This window comes from Microcaecilia unicolor, chromosome 8, assembly GCF_901765095.1.
Source record: "Microcaecilia unicolor chromosome 8, aMicUni1.1, whole genome shotgun sequence".
NCBI lineage: Eukaryota > Metazoa > Chordata > Amphibia > Gymnophiona > Siphonopidae > Microcaecilia > Microcaecilia unicolor.
This window is the reverse complement of record NC_044038.1, coordinates 61,223,988-61,243,382: the sequence shown is the minus strand read 5'-3', so window position 1 is coordinate 61,243,382 and position 19,395 is coordinate 61,223,988. Positions and strand designations below refer to the sequence as shown.

At 42.9% G+C, this 19,395-nt stretch overlaps 1 protein-coding gene across 1 annotated transcript in view; it reads right to left on the bottom strand.

Annotated features, from left to right (window-relative positions):
• The window catches only part of CLUAP1 (clusterin associated protein 1), a 150,123-nt gene that overhangs the window by 46,192 nt on the left and 84,536 nt on the right, over positions 1–19,395 (bottom strand). Inside the window, exon 8 of the mRNA XM_030213087.1 lies at positions 16,245–16,386. Coding sequence (XP_030068947.1) covers positions 16,245–16,386 — 142 coding nt within the window. The remainder of the gene's footprint in view (positions 1–16,244; positions 16,387–19,395) is intronic.

Genomic DNA, 19,395 nt, shown 5'->3' with positions numbered 1-19,395 from the left:
CAAGACCAGAAATCAACTGGTTGGAATTTCTGGCTGACTCAGGGAAATGTTACAAATTACCCCTTTACAGTTATAATGCTAAATGTTAAAATTTTGCTGCTTGTTGCCTGTAGATGTGATTGTGCTGGCTGGCTCAAGTTAATGAACAGAAGCAGCTCATTCATAATTCAGATGGCTCTCTGTAGCACTGACACATCAACACACATTCTCTGTACCCCGTGTTTACTCCATTTCAAATTATTATATTTAGAGAATATTTTTTAATTTTCTCAAAATAAAAATACAGAAATGTTTAAGAAGAAATCTTAACAGAAAGGGTAGTGGATGTGTGGAACAGTGAAGGAGGTGAATACGAGAACAGTATCTGAATTCAAGAAGGCATGGCATGAGTACTGAGGATCTCTGAGAGAAAGAGGATGGAATTATAGCTAGTGTGGATGGGCAAACTGGAATAAGCCATCATATTTTACCTTTGCTGCCTTTTCACCTAATAAAATCTTAACAGTAACCAGAGCAGGGTGGGCAACTATGATCCTCAAAGGCCACCAGCCAGTCAGGTTTTCAAGGTTTCTACAATGAATATGCATGAGATCTATCTGCATAAAATGGAAGCAGTATATGCTTGTCAATCTCATGCACATTCATTGTGGAAATCTTGAAAACCCTCGACCGCATGGGCCTTTAGAAGAGTGGCAAGTTTCTCTGCAAGTACCTGCTTGTGCTTAGAGCTGAAGTGAGACGCTCTCGGTGGGCAATTTGGTGGTTGTTGATGTGAATGCAGGGCATAACTGAGATGGATTATATAGAGAGCCCACTGGTAGAAGTTACAAAGAGCCACCTGTCTTGGAAAAAATGTTGCCTCTCCCTGAATGGTAAGTTACCTGGGCCAGTTACCTTTACTGCGGCTATGCTCTGCTGGAGCCAGTCAAAAGCTTGTCCCTGGATTTGACTGGGGAGCTGGCTGGGCCTTGTGCATACGCTGTTGACAAGAACAAGTGAGGGACGTTAAGGTACTGGGGCCGCTTGATAACAGTGATCATAATATGATCAGTTTTGATATCAACCTTGAAGTAACTATACATAGGAAGTAAAATATGTTAGCGTTTAACTTTAAAAAAGGAGACTATGATAGAATGAGAAGAACGGTAAAAAAAACCCCAAAAACTTAGAGGGGCAACTGAGAGGGTAAAAACTGTACAACAGGCGTGGATGCTGTTCAAAAGTATCATCCTAGAGGCCCAGGCCAAACATATTCCACGAATTACAAAAGAAAGACGGGTGTCCAAAAGACAGCCGGCATGGTTGAAAAGTGAAGTGAAGGAAGCTATTAGGGCTAAAAGCACTGCTTTTTTTGTGCCGGTACGCGCCAGTACGGCGTAATGGCACCTTTTTTGTAGGTCCCCTCCCCGACCCAGTCCCCACCTGCCCCTACCAGCTTCGTACCGCCAGACGACCCTCTTCTCCTCCGCCCGGCACCTGACCCAGTCTTAAAAAAAATGTATGAAGCGGCGGAGCGGTGCCTCGCGTCTGTGACCGTGTAAAAGAAGAAAAATCACCTCTCATCGGATGGCCGGAGGCAGGAGCAATCGGACTACAGTTTCTGGGTTGCTGTAGGGAGGGGGCGGGAACTTTCTGTGTAGCTGCGCGGTGTCCGGACACAGGTCCTGGGCTTGGTTATGGCTGATTCTGGCGCTCCCAATCTCGTGGCCTGCCCTGTCTGCTTGCAGGAGCTGCCGACCGGCCGCATTATTCGCACCTGGACTGCTGCTTGCAGCGGGGCGATCCCACCGCCCTTCAGGGCAGCAAGAGGATACAACTCTCGGGACAGCAAGAGGTGAAGGAGAGCGGCGCCACCACCGCTTTCCCTCTCTTTTCCAAGCCTAAGACTGGGGTGGACAGTGCCTGCCCCTCTCCTCCCACCAGAGGCCGTGGGGCCAAGAAGGACGATAGCTAGGGGCTGACAACTGGGGCTTCCACTTATCAACAGAAGAGCATGCCCGAGAAGCTGGATGGGAAGCCTCTAGCTGACAAGATGAGGCTGTGCAGTCTGGAAGATTACGTGGGGCAGAGTAAAGTGCTGGGGGAAAACACGCTGCTCAGGACTCTGCTGCACGCCCACGAGATTCCCTCCATCATCCTCTGGGGACCGCCCGGCTGTGGCAAGGTGAGTGTTGGCTGTGGCACAACACCTTGAGGACTGGCCTAGGGCTCAGCTCAATTTTTTTCTCCACTGTTGTCTCCCTTTACATTTACGTGAGACACCTCTACCCCCTCAAAATCCAGTGGAGGTCCTTGCTGTTTACAAAACATTGTGTCTCTGCTCTGTGATCTGAGACATTCATCTGGCAAACTGTTTTAAGGTAATCAATCTCTCCCTGCCTCCTCCTGTGCTTCAACCTGGCCGGCCTTCCCTCACTCATTGTTGTGTCCCGCTCTTGCGGAAATAGGAAGCTACATCAGAGGGTGGGACACAATGAGTGAGGGAAGGTAAGGAGAGTTGCTAGACATGGGTGGAGGGCAGGGGGGATGGGGGGGGGGCTGGACATGGGTGGATGACAGGGGGGACAGGGGGTTTGCTGGACAGGGGTGGATGGCAGGGGAGGGCAGGGGGGACAGGAGGGTCACTGGACATGGGTGGATGGCAGGGGGGGTTGCTGGACATGGGTGGATGGCAGGGGGGACAGGGGGGTTGCTGGACATGGGTAGATGGCAGAGGGGACAGGAGGTCACTGTACATGGGTGGATGGCAGGGGGAAGAGAGAATCGCTGGACATGGGTGGATGGCAGGGGGGACGGGGTGGTTGCTGGACATGGGTGGATGGAGGAGAGGGAAGGGAGAGAGAAGAAATGCTGGACATGGGTGGATGGAGGGGAGGGCAGGGGGGAGAGGAGGGTTGCTGGACATGGGTGGATGGAGGAGAGGGAAGGGAGAGAGAGAAGAAATGCTGGACATGGATGGAGGCGAGGGAAGAGTGAGGAAGGAGATGAGATGAGGGAAAGGAAAAGAGGAGAAAAACTGCACATGGATGTAGAAAATAGGCAGAAGCTGGATCCACTTGGACAGTCAAGTCTGCGGAGGACCCAGCTTTTACTTACGGATGTAGGGCAAGAAATGAAGAAGAAAGGCGGAAAGTAAAGAAATAAATGGAAAGGAAGCCTGGAAACGGAGTTAAAAGGACAGATATACTGAGCCAATCAAGAAAAACAAAGTCACCAGACAACAAAGGTAAAAAAAAATCATTTTATTTTCATTTTAGTGTCTGGAATATGTCCAATTTGAGAATTTACATTCTGCTGTCTTATTTTGCACTGGGTATACTGGAGCTGTAACAGCTTACAGAAATTATTTATAATGAAAAAAAAATCATGTTATTTTTTTCTCCTATACTAGTATAAAATTTTCAATGATGTCTATTTATACGCGCTATGGCTGGTATAAGGGGTGTGGCTAATGTGGGTGTGGCTATTATAGGGTTGGAGTCATATGTGGTGACTCCGCCCACAATGAGTACTGGCACCTTTTTTTCTACAAAAAAAGCACTGGCTAAAGAAACGCCTTCAGAAATGGAAGACGGAACTGTCTGAAAATAACAAGAAGCAACATAAGGAGTGTCAAACAAATGCAAGGCACAGATAAAGAAGGCCAAGAGAGATTACGAAAAAAAGATAGCATTAGAGGCAAAAAAACATAGTAAAAATTTTTTTCGGTTATGTTAAAAGCAGGAGCCGGCAAGGGAATCGGTTGGGCCGCTGGACGATCGAGGGGTAAAAGGGGCAATCAAGGATGGCAAAAACGTAGCGGAGAGATTGAATGAATTCTTGCTTCAGTCATCACCGAGGAAGATTTGGGTGGGATACTGGTGTCGGAAATGGCATTTCAAGCGGACAAGTCAGAGAAACTTACTGAATTCACAGTAAAACCCGGAGGACGTAATGGGGCGGTTCAGCAAACTGAAGAGTAGCAAATCTCCTGGACCGGATGGTATACATCCTAGAGTACTGATAGAACTGAAAAATGAGCTTGTGGAGCTTCTGTTAGTGATATGCAATTTATCCTTAAAATCGGGCATGGTACCGGAAGATTGGAGGGTGGCCAATGTAACGCCGATTTTTAAAAAAGGTTCCAGGGGAGATCCGGGAAATTATAGACGGTGAGTCTGACATCGATGCCGGTGAAAATGGTAGAGGCTATTATTAAAACAAAATTACAGAGCACATCCAAGGACATGGATTACTGAGACCAAGTCAGCACGGATTTAGTGTGGGGAAATCTTGCCTGACCAATTTACTTCAATTCTTTGAAGGAGTAAACAAACATGGATAAAGGGGAGCCGGTTGATATTGTGTACCTGGATTTTCAAAAGGCGTTTGATAAGGTACCTCATGAAAGGCTACAGAGGAAATTGGAGGGTCATGGGATAGGAGGAAATGTCCTATTGTGGATTAAAAACTGGTTGAAGGATAGGAAACAGAGAGTGGGGTTAAATTGGCAGTATTCACAATGGAGAAGGGTAGTTAGTGGGGTTCCCCAGGGGTCAGTGCTAGGACCGCTGCTTTTTAATATATTTATAATGATTTAGAGATGGGAGTAACCAGCGAGGTAATTAAATTTGCTGATGACACAAAGTTATTCAAAGTCGTTAACTCGCGAGAGGACTGTGAAAAATTACAGAAGGACCTTATGAGACTAGGAGACTGGGCGGCTAAATGGCAGATGATGTTTAATGTGAACAAGTGCAAGGTGATGCTTGTGGGAAAAAAGAACCGAATTATAGCTACGTCGTGCAAGGTTCCACGTTAGGAGTTACGGACCACGAAAGGGATCTGGGTGTCATCGTTGATAATACACTGAAACCTTCTGCTCAGTGTGCTGCTGCGGCTAGGAAAGCAAATAGAATGTTGGGTATTATTAGGAAAGGTATGGAGAACAGATGTGAGGATGTTATAATGCCATTGTATCGGTCCATGGTGCGACCGCACCATGAATATTGTGTTCAATTCTGGTCGCCGCATCTCGAGAAGATATAGTAGAACTGGAAAAGGTGCAGCGAAGGGCGACAAAAATGATAGCGGGGATGGGTCGCCTTCCCTAGAGGAAAGACTAAGGAGGCTAGGGTTTTTTCAGCTTGGAGAAGAGACAGCTGAGGGGAGACATGATAGAGGTATATAAATAATGAGTGGAAGTAGAAGAGGTGGATGTGAAGCGTCTGTTCACGCTTTCCAAAAATACTAGGACTAGGGGGCATGCGATGAAACTATATCCCTTTCGTGATATAAATTTAAAACAAACAGGAGAAAATTTTTCTTCACCCAACGCATAATTAAACTTTGGAATTCATTGCCGGAGAATGTAGTGAAGGCGGCTAGCTTGACAGAGTTTAAAAAGGGGTTGGACGGTTTCCTAAAGGGCAAGTCCATAGACCGCTACTAAATGGACTTGGGAAAAATCCACAATTTCGGGAATAACTTGCATAAAATGTTTGTACATTTGGGTAGCTTGCCAGGTGCCCTTAACCTGGATTGGCCGCTGTCGGGGACAGGATGCTGGGCTCGATGGACCTTTGTCTTTCCCCAGTATGGCATTACTTATGTACTATAAGTGCGCTGGGACTGAGCGCTGATGATGCTGGTGAGAAGGGGCTTACCTACATCTCTGAGAGTAGCAGGCATCTCTCATTGACTTGCCCAAAAACTTCCCAGATGAGGAAGATGCAGCAGACATCCAACAGGGGAGAGAGTGTCAATGGTGTCAGAGTTATTTCTTGATGAGGTCAGTGACCTCCTCCACCATGTCTCCAAACGGTTATCTCCCTGGCATGTGGCATCCGCCAACCTCTACTGGACTGGAGGTTCAAGTCAGAGACACGCAACCATAAGAGTCTGCGTTGTCATTATATTCTGGGCAGAGATCCTGCACATCACATCAAGGTGTCATATGCGACCCTGGCCAAGAACTTTCTATACGCCTTCTGCTGCTTGATCAACTGGCAAAGTGATATGCCCTGCTCCTTGGGAGAGAGTCCACAAATCAGACATATTGTGCATCAAGTACTTGCAAGTACAGGGTGTGTAGAGCTGGTAAGATTGAATATGGGAGATGAGAATAGATGCCTGATACTCTTCCACCCAAAAGAATTCAGGGTTCTAGCTTCTCTGCAAGGGGGTGCTAAAGCATAGTCTCTAGAACTCCTGGCTATTTTGAGCTCGGATTCCACAACCAGGAAATGTTGAGGCAATTGAGGTTTATCAAACCCTGAGGAACTCTGGATCTGATACAAGGTGTCTATGTTCTTGGACAGGACAGGGGCCGACAGAGAAAACTCTCAATTCTTCACCTTTCAGGATCCAATGAAGAGGAACTGTCACAGCCTCTCTAGGAGGAGATTCGTAGCCTAGGACCTCAAACATCTCAGTCCTGGGCTCGTTCTCCGACTCAAATGATCCGACTCCAAACGAATGGCAGTGGCCATTTCCAGCACAAAACCTGGAAAGAAAAGGCACTCGTGAAGACTTCCTCCTTTCCTCTGGAGGGGAGGAGTCAGATGGGATGGCATAGGACTCCTCCTCTGAGAAGTATTGTGGACCCTCATCAGACTCACATGAGCACTCCTCATTAGTGCTGGCAAAAAAATCCTCCTGGGAGGGCTAAGACCAAGCCTGCCTTGAAGCAGAAGATCTATGTCCTCCAGAAGGGCACTGAGGTGTGGGTTCCAACCTCGATGAAGCTTCTTCCACTGACACTGAGGGAATGCCCACCTGGGCAGCTGTCGACTCCGGTGCCGCATGTGACACCGGCATCTGAGACCTCACCGAAGGCTGAGGGCCTTGCGGGGCAGTGGGAAGTGCAACGGCTGGTGCAAGCACCCCAGATGCTGATGCATACTGCTGTAAAAACCCCACCAAGAGCTCGGGCAGCATGGCCCAGATGTGCTCATCAAGAGAGACCATCGGGAAAGGCTGGGGTGCCAGTTCAGAGAGACTGCTGAACTGTCAGGGTTGAGATGGGTGCCTAAGCTTGGCTGCGTAGAGACCCACGCATCGGCACCTCTTGTATGGAGTTGGAGCAGTCCTCCAGGTGCTGACACTTCTTGGGGACCGAATCGCTCAGTGCCCCAAGAGCTCCCGGCACTTTGTGTTCGAGAGGGATCAATGCCATACTTCTTGGCCTTTATCCGATGTCAGTCATCAATGCTCCTCAGTGCCGACAAGGATGATGCCAAATCACCACGTCGCCAGTGTTGGGGCCCTGCACAGTGGCTAGTGTCAAGGCAGGTGGAGACCCATTTTTGATGCGAGTCCACTCCCAGTGCTGAGGACAGGCCTCACAACCACATGGACCGTGTACCTGATGCAACTCCTGACATTGATGCCGACATTGACATTGAGGTTTTGGAACAGGCTCCAACAATCTTTTCCCTTTAATCCTTTCTGGCCAGCTGGGTTCTTTAAGTACGTAAGTACTGCCATACTGGCAAAGACCAAAGGTCCATCAAGCCCAGCATCCTGTTTCCAACAGTGACCAATCCAGGCACAATACCTGGCAAGATCCCAAAAAAGTACAAAACATTTTATACTCTTATCCCAGAAATAGTGGATTTCCCCAAGTCCATTTAATAATGGTTTAAGGACTTTTCCTTAGGAAGCCGTCCAAACCTTTTTTAAACTCCGCTAGGCTAACTGCCTTTACCATATTCTTTGCAACGAATTCCACAGTTTAATTACACGTTGAGTGAAGAAATATTTTCTCCCAATTCGTTTTAAATTTACTACATTGTAGCTTCATCGCATGCCCCCTCGTCCTAGTATTTTTGGAAAGCTTAAGCGGGACACTTCACATCTACCCGTTCAACTCCACTCATTATTTTATAGACCTCTGTTTGCATCTCTCCTCAGCCGCCTTTTCTCCAAGCTGAAGAGCCTAGCTGCTTTAGCCTTTCCTCATAGGAAAGTCGCCCCATCCCCTTTTATCATTTTCGTCGCCCCTTTTCTGCACCTTTTTTAATTTCCACTATATCTTTTTTCAGATGCGGCGACCAGAATTGAACACAATATTCGAGGTGCGGTCACACCCATGGAGCGTACCTAACATACATAGTAACATAGTAGATGACGGCAAAAGGCATTATAACATCCTCATTTTTGTTTTCCATTCCTTTCCCTACTAATACCTAACATTCTATTTGCTTTCTTAGCCGCAGCAGAACACTGAGCAGAAGGTTTCAATGTATCATCAACGACGACACCTAGATCCCTTTCTGGTCTGTGCTCCTAACGTGGAAGCTTGCATGACGAAGCTATAATTTGGGTTCCTCTTTCCCACATGCATCACTTTGCACTTGCTCACATTAAACGCCATCTGCCATTTAGACACCAGTCTCGTAAGGTCCTCTTGAAATTTTTCACAATCCTCCCCATGATTTAACGACTTTGAATAACTTTGTGTCATCAGCAAATGTAATTACCTCACTAGTTACTCCCATCGCTAGGTAATTTATAAATAAAGTAACATAGTAACATAGTAGATGACGTCAGAAAAAGACCTGCATGGTCCATCCAGTCTGCCCAAGACAACTCATATGTGTATACCTTACCTTGAATTTGTACCTGTCCTTTTCAGGGCACAGACCTGCCCAGCAGTATTTCCCGCCTCCCAACCACCAGACCCGCCTCCCATCATTGGCTCTGGTACAGACGTATAAGTCTGCCCTCCCCTATCCTAGCCTCCCAACCACCAACCCCTCTTCCCCCCACCTGCTCCGCCACCCAATTTCAGCTAAGCTTCTGAGGATCCATTCCTTATGCACAGGATTCCTTTATGCATATCCCACGCATGTTTGAACTCCGTTACGTTTTCATAAAGCAGCGGTCCCAGCATAGACCCCTGAGGAATCCCTAACTACCCTTCTCCATTGAGAATACTGACCATTTAACCTTACTCTGTTTTCTATCCTTCAACCAGTTTTTTAATCCACAATAGGAAATATTACCTCCTATCCCATGACTCTCCAATTTCCTCTGGAGTCTTTCATGAGGTACTTTGTCAACGCTTTCTGAAAATCCAGAATACACAATATCAACCGGATCCCCTTTATCCACATGTTTGTTCACCCCTTCAAAGAAATGTAGTAGATTGGTGAGCCAAGATTTCCCTTCACTAAATCCATGATGACTTTGTCTCATTAATTCATGCTTTTGAATATGCACTGTAATTTTGTTCTTAATAATAGTTTCTACCATTTTGCCCGGCACTGACGTCAGACTCACTGGTCTATAATTTCCCGGATCTGGAAACTTTTTTAAACTCGGTGTTACATTGGCCACCCTCCAATCTTCCGGTACCATGCACGATTTTAAGAATAAATTACATATTACTAACAATAGCTCCGCAAGCTCATTTTTCAGTTCTATCAGTATTTGGGATGAATACTATCGGTCCAGGAGATTTGCTACTCTTCAGTTTGTAGAACTGCCCCATTACATCCTCCAGGTTTACAGAGAATTCATTAAGTTTCTCTGACTCGTCAGCTTCGAATACCATTCTGGCACTGGTATCCCACCCAAATCTTCCTCGGTGAAGACCGAAGCAAAGAATTAATTTAATCTCTCCGCTATGGCTTTGTCTTCCCTGATTGCTCCTTTTACTCCTTGGTCATCTAGCGGTCCAACTGATTCTTTTGCCGGCTTCCTGCTTTTAATATAGCTAAAAAATGTTTTACTATGTGTTTTGCCTGCAACGCAATCTTTTTTTCAAGTCCCTCTAGCCTTCCTTATCAGCGCTTTGCATTTGACTTGACATTCCTTATGCTGTTTCTTATTATTTTCAGTCGGTTCCTTCTTCCATTTTCTGAAGGATTTTCTTTTAGCTCTAATAGCTTCCTTCATCTCACTTTATAACCACGCCGGCTGTCATTTGGTCTTCTGTCCTCCTTTTTAATACGCAGAATATATTTTGCCACGGCTTCCAGGATGGTGTTTTGAATAGCATCCACGCCTGATGTAAAAGTTTGACCCTCGCAGCCACACATCTAAGTTTTTTTTCACCGTTTTCCATTATGATTACTGTTATCAAGCGGCCCAGCACCATTACCAACCGCACCAGATCATGGGCTCCACTAAGGACTAGGTCTAGAATTTTTCCTCTCTCGTCAGCTCCTGTACCAGCTGTTCCATAAAGTTGTCCTTGATTTCATCACGGAACTTTACCTCCCTAGCGTGCCCCGATGTTACATTACCCAGTCAATATCGGGGTAATTGAAATCACCCATTATTATTGTGTTGCCCAGTTTGCGTCCCTAATTTCCTTTAACGTTTCTGCATCCGTCTTTTTCTTTCCTCATACGAAGGTAAAGAACACAGCTGGAAGGGGTATAAGAATGAATGTCTTTGCCAGAAATGGTCCTATTGCACTGGCTACAGCGCTTAAAACCAATGGGAACCTTTGATGACATGGAAGGAAAAACAGCCATGGCCAAATTAAATGGCTCAATGGTGACTAAAAAAAGGGGCACACACCAGAAAATTAGAGGGAGAAATACCTGAACAGAGCTCAGGACTAAGAGGGCCTATTGAGCACATCAAAAATAAAAGAAACCTAAAAGTGGGGGAAAAATAAAACTAAATCTATACAGGAAGGGAGTGGACCTTTCTGAAGAAAAGATAACAAAAAGTCAGGGCAAAAACTCCGAATGGAAGGCACAAAAATCAAAAACGCATGCTCATGTACCAGACATCGTGAGGAGCGTGGGACAATCACGTTCTCGTCTCACTACAGGTTAGACTGATGGCTCTGTGCTCTTGTGGCGGGTAGGAAGGCACTTGCGCATGCACATACTCTTAAAGCTCTAGTAGTTTCACTGGGTGACATGGATGACGTCACCCACATGTGAGAGAATATGACCTGCTTGTCCTTGGAGAAAAGGCCTTATGGACCAAACTCAACAATTTAAACTTCATTTTAAACTCAATAGGCAGCCAAATGTATTGAATATACAAACGTGTTATATGGTTCTCTTACACCCGTAAGAGGAACCATATAACACCTGCCAGCAATTTAATCCTGTAAGAGGAACCATGTAACACCTGCCAGCAACCTAATCCCAGTATTCTGAGGATAGCCACGTGATCAAATAGCGAGTAATCTCAGCATACCACATTCCGTAATCCAACCTAGTGACTAGAAGAGCATGTACTAAAGTCAAAAAGGCGATAAATAAATACTAATAAATAAATAATACATGGCATGCATGAAATGTTCCATTGTTTATGGTATAATCTTGATGAGTGTAGGGACTTGATTGTTTATATTGCAGGACCGAGGATTTGAAATTCCTTACCTTTTGAGGTAAGGGTCTTGAAGAATTTGAATGAGTTTAAAAGGCTGAAAAACTGTGCTGTTTCAGCAAGCATTTAATATTTCTACAGGATAATTGCCGCTGATTAGGACTGTTGCACTTTGATAATAGTGTTATTGTTTTTATGTGTTTGTCTTTGAATGTGAGATTTATAGTAGTATATTGTTTTATTTGATGTACATGATTGTGCATGCTTTTTGTATTCTGCTCAGAACTGTAGATGGTACGGATGAGAAATTTTATAAATAAATAAATGATTCAAACTATTACTCGTTAAATCATTTTGCTATTTTCTCTGTGTTCAGAAAACAGGTCAAGCAAAGGAAATCTTTAATGTGGCCTTGCAATATTATTAAGGGGCTCATTTTTGAAACATGGAGGGAACATCCTGCTGTTGCCGTGGACATTTTCTCAACACGGGGACCAGTACCGCCATTGCACATTTTGCATACTGTATTTTCAATTGAAAGAAACATTTATCTTAAAATGTCTATGATGTTTGCAGTGCATCCTCTTTCTAAACATTTCTTTTCTGTATTTTTGAATATTTAATTCTTCCATTATGCACTTGCGCTTTTAGACATTTTCTGATAACATTTATTTTGCCATTTGAACGTCATATCGAAAATACCCCTCTAAATTTTTTAAAACCCATTGTGCTTTCTATTAGCAAAGGTTATAAATCTGCACTGCTTGGCATTTTCCCAAATTAATGTTCACTGAAGAACACACCGAAATCATCAGCTTGGAACCAAGTACCTCGGCATCTCTTTACAAACACTGATACAGACAAGAGCTATTTAAAGACAATTTTTTCAGGTAATGTTGAGATTAATGTGAATGAATCATATACTGAGGAGCCTCTTTTATTAAAATGTGCTAGAATCTGGGCTTAAAGCATGGTAAAATGGGATTTACAGTAGCTTGGCCCAGATTTAAGCAGCACTAGAGTTGCAGGAGTGGCCTAGTGGTTAGGGTGGGTGGACTCTGGTCCTGGGGAACTGAGTTCAATTCCCACTTCAGGCACGGACAGCTCCTTGTGACTCTGGGCAAGTCACTTAACCCTCCATTGCCCCAGGTACAAATAAGTACCTGTATATGTAAGCCGCACTGAGCCTGCCATGAGTGGGAAAGCGCGGGGTACAAATGTAACAAAAATAAAAAATAAATAAATAAAATGTGGGAGCACTTACCACATTTTATTAACTCAGCATTTTTTTATGTGTTTCTGTGGTAGTCTGTTTGCTCATACTAACCACAGGTTAAGGGCACTGTTCCTTCTAAGCCCAGCGGGAGTCCTCTAACTAAATTGCTGCTAGTGGGGGATGGTGCTTCAATATTGTGTTTTTAATTGCTAGGGACAGGCAGGTTATCTAGAGTCCTGCAGAACTTGCCTGTCCTTCACTATTGAAAATGTAATAGTTAAACACCACCTCCCACTAGCAGGACTGTGGGTGGAAGACTCCTGTTAAGCTTAAATGGAACAGTGATTAAGGGCTTAACCTCTTTTACTAAAAGGGCCCTGAATAAGTATAGTTGTTAAGTGCTTCACAATCAGTATTCATTGTACAACAGCTGAAGTGTGCTGGATATTTACAATCTTCAAAGAATACTGAAATTAATGAAAATGAAAAAAATAAAAAGGTACTAAGTAAATACAATAAATTTAACCCAGAGGATTTAAAAAAAAAATGTAGCTATTAAAGTTTACTTGTTTTAAACATCTGCTACAAAGAATCACTTTAGAAGCAATTTTCAAACTGTCCACACTGGAACAAAGACTAAGTCCAGGGATATTTTAACCTGTACAGTTAACATAAATTTTTCAAAGGGAAAGAATATGCGCACTTTTACTTACCTGAGGATATTTGCAATTATTCTTTAGTTGGTAAAAAAAAAACACATGTAATTTTGAGAATGCAATTTATGCATAATATTTTCCTCTCTTAACCTAAAAGATGCCTTTTGAAATGTCTCCTCTTAATACATTTAAAATACACATATACCCCCCAATCTTTATAATGTGACTTAGGTTGCGGGGTCGTATTCCGATTTGCGCTTGCAACTTAATTGGTTTAACAGCCAATCAGTGCTGATAATTGCCACTTAAGCACTGGCATTAATTAGAATTTACATGCACAACTTTCTAAGCATATTCTGTAAAGTGATGCACGTAAATTCTGAGATGCAGATCTGAAAAGTGGGCATCGCCATGGGTGGGTCACAGACGTTCCTTGAATTTATGCGCACTGTTATAGAATATAGCGTGTAACTTAGGCATGGGCATTTACAACAGGTTTTAGTTGGTTGTAAATGGTTGTGACTAAATTTAGTCATAAGAACATGTGCTAGGCGTACTCTATAAACCGTGTCTAATTTTAGATGACGTTTATAGAATAGAGCTAAACGCGTTTTTAAAACAAAAAATGCAAACAAGAAACAATAGCAATACCCGAATCAAATATTACTACTACTACTACTACTATTACAAACAGGAAAACAATACACACTAGTTCACATCTAGGGAGCTGATAAATTGATCATAAGAAGAATATTTACCAAAATAGAAAGCAGGTAATACAATATTTTGAATGTTCTCCATCAAACTCAATCCTATAACCAACTACTCAGGAAACTTGTCCAGAAAGCACTGGTTTGTCCAAAAGAAAAGATTCCAAATGAGAAGAATCTACAAAGGTATATCTATTGTTACCACAGTGGATCAGGCATTTGAAGGAAATTTTAGGAAAAAAGCTGCCCCCACAGCCAAAGCCTTAGGCTTCAGCTGCAGGAACTGCTTTCTACGGACCTGAGTTTGCCTGGGTACATCTAGATTTGTTGACCACAGAAAGGCACAGTCTTCTTTTGCGTGTAATGTTTTTTTCAATTTCAAAAGAAATTTTAACTAGCAGAGTAGGTCTCTTTGCTATCAAATCCTGTGTGGATTCCGGAAACTGAGAGACATCAAGGCTTTCAACAGGAGTAGATACAACTTGATCCATTTCACCTTCCTCTCTTATTTGTATACAACTTCTCTGAACATAATACATACTCTCTACAGATAAGGAATCAGCTTGAGGGAATTGGAGAACATTCTTCAAATACATTTTTAATAGCTCTAATGGAGCCAGATAATGAGTCATCAGGAAATTAAATATCCTAAGGTTCTTAATTCGCAACTTATTTTATTTATTTATTTAGATTTTGCTCACACCTTTTTCAGTAGTAGCTCAAGGTGAGTTACATTCAGGTACTCTGGATATTTCTCTGTCCCAGGAGGGCTCACAATCTAAGTTCGTACCTGGGGCAATGGAGGGTTAGGTGACTTGCCCAAGATCACAAGGAGCAGCAGTGGGATTTGAACCGGCCACCTCTGGATTACAAGACTGGTGCTCTAATCACTAAGGCCACTCGTCCACTTCCTTATTTTCCAAAGCTTCCAGATGTGAATGGATTAAACAACTACCTTAACAGCAGAAAGAAGCAGATTGTAAGTAGCAACAGACTGATCAGTCTTAGTAAATGTTGTTTCCAACTTCGAAAGCCTCTGGTTGTGCTCACATATCTTAGCTGAACTTTCTTGAGAGAATATACATAACTGAGGAATAGTCCACCTGAAATAAATGTTCAATCCTCTTAACAATCTGCCGAGTGTCAAATATCTTGCAATGAACCACAGTCAAGATAGCACCTTCCTTAGGCAACTCTGAAGTATTGGGTAAAAATATTTTTTACTTGCATAAATCACTAGGCATGTCAGTGTTATTTTTAGAGGAAACAAATTGCGGAAACTACCATGACCAGGCAGATTTAGAAGGTGACACAAGGACACCCCCCAACTTGTACTCAAACCAATACTTAGGGGACTTTCTTACTAAGTGCCGTAAAATCTGGGCTTAACGCAGTATAACTCAGGGACTTATCATGAACTAAGCCTAGATTTAACATGGCAACTTTTTTAGGGCTTTTCCTTCCTCTTTCTTATTTGCAGGTCGAGCGCTAATGTTCCTATTAGGTGTGTGGTACCTGCAGAAAGTTAACAAGGGAACACTTAGCACCTCCTATTTAGGAACGGCTAAGTGCTCCTGCAATCAATTAGTTAGCACACTTAATCATAACATGCTAGCTGGGTATCGCTTTCCATTGTCCATAGGCTCCTGCCCATGCTAAACATTCTTAAAAATTAATATGAATGATTATAGCTGTAGCACATGGAAACAGGAAAAATATCACCAAATGCTTTATTTGTGCGGTATCCCGTTGTTGCATGCTAGACTGTACGTTAAATGCTTAACACCTTTAGTAAAGAGCTTCCTTCGATTCTGGCCTTACCTTAACTTCATATTCATCTACCATTTTCTGGGTAAAACGGACTATCAAAATCCACCTTCTGGCTTATCTTCCCTGCACTGCAGCCCTGACTTGTATCTATGAAAATCCTATATTTGTATTCAAAACAAAATTGTTAGTTTCCATCCTAGTGTTTAGAAAGAAGAGTCACTATACTTTCAGGGGTATGTTTACTAAGGTGCGTTAGTGTTTCTAACGCACCCTTAAATTTAAGGCGCGTTAAACGCTAACGTGACTATACATTTCTATGGGTGTTTAATGAACGTAAACCATTTACGCGCGTTAAAAATGCTAACGTGCCCACAGCGCGCCTTAGTAAACATAGGTGTCATGCTTTCTTTGATGGTACACTGTGCATAACCATAAAAGCAAAACAGTAGTCCACTCTTCTCCCAGCAATCCTAGAGCTATAGTTAACCAGAGAAGCAGAAAATCCAGTTGGAAATCAAACCCAGGTTATGCAAGGGGCAGCACATAGTGTTAATAACAAGGTCACAGAGTTGACTACCATATTATTTAGCAAGCAAATATATGTACTTTCACCTCAAACCTCTCCTGTTCCATCCTGTGATAGTCATCTAGCTGCTGCTCCAGGTAACATAGATTACGGAACTTTTCTAGGTAGATTTCATACTGTTTTTGAAGTTCTTCCTCAATTTTCTCATACTCATCCATAAAGGCTGGCCTGGACAGTACAAGAAAAAAAAAAAAAATTAGAAAACAAATAGCTATGGAGAACAGATAAAAACTGTTATGGCACAAGAACCTCTGGGGTCCCGGGGCCAAAATCTGCCTACAACTGTTACAGAAATAAAGCAGTACTACATACCTGTAACAGAGGTTCTTGAAAGACAGCAGTATAAATCATCTACAAAAGTGAGTGACACTGACACCAAGTGGCTCTCTGAGGGCTCAAAAACGTTTCTCAACATGCTTGTACCTTCCCACGTATTGTGTGCTTGAGGAGGCACTTCAATTAGTCCATGGCTTTACAACTCCTCTCTGGGAGGCAGGTGGGATTCTGTGGTTGATTTATCCTTCTGTCTACAAAGAATACACGTTACAGGTAAGTAACTTTGCTTTCTCTGTTGATAGGCAGGATGAATCAGCCATACAAGAGAGTTTTTCTCTGTTAAGGGCTGCTTTGACACTTGATCACCCCTGTAGAACCAATGACCACTTTTTGTAAGGAGTGTTTTTAAGATGGAACACGTTGGACTAGCAGATTTAAGGCAGCTTGAGATCTCGTAGATTTGATAGAATTGATGTTATCTAAGCAATAAGACTTTTTTTTTTTAAATACTGCTTGTCCCATTCCTCTGTCTGTTCTTGAAGCCTGATTCTGAAAATAACATGAGACAAAGGTGTGCAGCAAGGATTATGTGGCAGCTAGACATGTCTTCTATCAAGATCTTTTTTAAATAGGCTCTGACATAGCCTAATCTGATATGCTTTTATTTTGTCCTCTAGAGCAGTGTTTCCCAAGTCCAGTGGTAGAGTACCCCACACCAGTCAGATTTTCAAGATATCCACAATGAATATGCATGAATTTAATTTGCATACACCACCTCCATTATATGCAAACCTCTTTCATGCATAGCCATTGTGGATATCCTGAAGACCTGACTGGCAAGGGGTACTCCAGGACTGGACTTGGGAAACACTGCTCTAGAGAGTGTCATGCTAAGAATGGGATAGGCAAAGATTTACTAAAGATACAGAACAGAGTGAGAGCAAAACTCTTGAACAGAGACAAGGAAAATGATATAAAACTAAACAGATCAAATTTATTGTCAATTAATTATGATTTCTAACATTAATACTAATATACGTAATCATAATATAAAAACATTTTTTTGGTGCTGCTGCCAGGTCAACAGTGAAAAATCAAACGCTCTCCACCAAACCTCAAATACAATGAAATATTAATACTGTGTTGAATCTTCAGACCGGAGCGTGAATATATGCATATGCACTGTTTATCAAAGCTCCTCCTTGTCAATCATTGAATGCAAATAAAGATTCAAAATTTCACCATGTGAATATTTTTACATCAACATACAGTCAACATTATAAAAGTCCAGGATCTCCTCTGCTGAAAGCATTGTAAAAACAATACATCAGAGCCTGCCATGAGTGGGAAAGCGCGGGGTATAAATGTAACAAAAAAAAAAAAAATAGTATTCCTATTAAGTATATATATAGATCTGATGTCCTGTGGTCAGAAAATCATTCTATAAGTGCCTTCCCATCACATCAATAACTAATGTATTGTTAGAAGGACACTTATCTTGGTCGAACAACTGTAATTTCTTTCACTGCAGGGTCATCAGAAACTCGCTCATTCATCCATTTGCTCAACCCAAGATTCAAGTCAGGGCACTTTATCTTTCAGCTTTCCTAAGTGGAATGTATGCTATGAGAAAGTGCTTTCATAGTACTCTGCTTCTTCTGCTCCCTGTCAAAATCTCTTCCAGTGCCTTCCCTCGATGCTGTAACTAGCAGCTTCTTATTTGTTATGGTTTCCGTGTAAATCAGTCTGTGAGGTATACTATAAATGATGCACCCCAAATCACAACTTTTCCTGAGTAACATTGTTGTCTCTAAGGTTACAGCCTCCAGATCATAGCTATAGTTTAGGGGGGGGCACAGCTCCTCTTCAGAGACTTCAGATGTTGATACTAAATTGTTCTCTTTCCCTCCACTACCAATATGACCACTCTTTCTCTGGTAGACTTTTTTTTTAAAATAATAGTTAATGCTATAGCTTTGAACAAGGGTGGGAGGCTACTTCTCAAAAGATCACCTACAGGTCGGTGCTGGAATGCTGGATGCTAAGCGTGGATTCTATAACAGTAATTGTGCATTCAATTATGGTATACGTCCACATTTATACACCTAACTTTAGGCTTGAGCACTTATGCTAGTCAAATGGCTGGTGTAAGCGTGAGCACCTAACTGTAGACAGTTACACATTTAACTGCAAGTATTCTATTTGTTGTTAATTTTCTTTATTGAATTTTTCAATTTTACAAGATAAACTTATAAATGAAAATACAGCAGTAAAATTGTCATAGGTTACTATTACCATGAAACAATCAACATGATCTCAAACTAATAAGTATTTCAGTATACCTAACAAATATTAACTATGAAACATGGAGGGGCATAATCGAACAGAAACGCCTATCTCCATGGGCGTTTATCTCCGAGAACGGGTCCGTGAAGGGGCGGACCGAAGCGTATTTTCGAAAAAACATGGACGTTTATCTTTTTTTGAGCTGGGCGTTTTTGTTTTTCAGCGATAATGGAAACCGAAAACGCCCAGCTCAAAAACGAATAACTCCAAGACATTTATTCGTGGGAGGGGCCAGGATTCGTACTGCACCGGTCCACCTCACATGCCAGGACACCAACCGGGCACCCTAGGGGCACTTTTACAAAAAAAAAAAAAAAAAAGGTAAAACAGCTCCCAGGTGCATAGCACCCTTCCCTTGGGTGTTGAGCCCCCCAAATCCCCCTCAAAACCCCTGCCCACAAGTCTACAACCATTACTATAGCCCCGAAGGGGTGAAGGGGGGCACCTACACGTGGGTACAGTGGGTTTGGGGGGGCGGTTGGAGGGCTCCCATTTACCAGTACAAGTGTAACAGGTGTGGGGGGGGGGGGGGTGGCCATGAGCCTGGGTCCACCT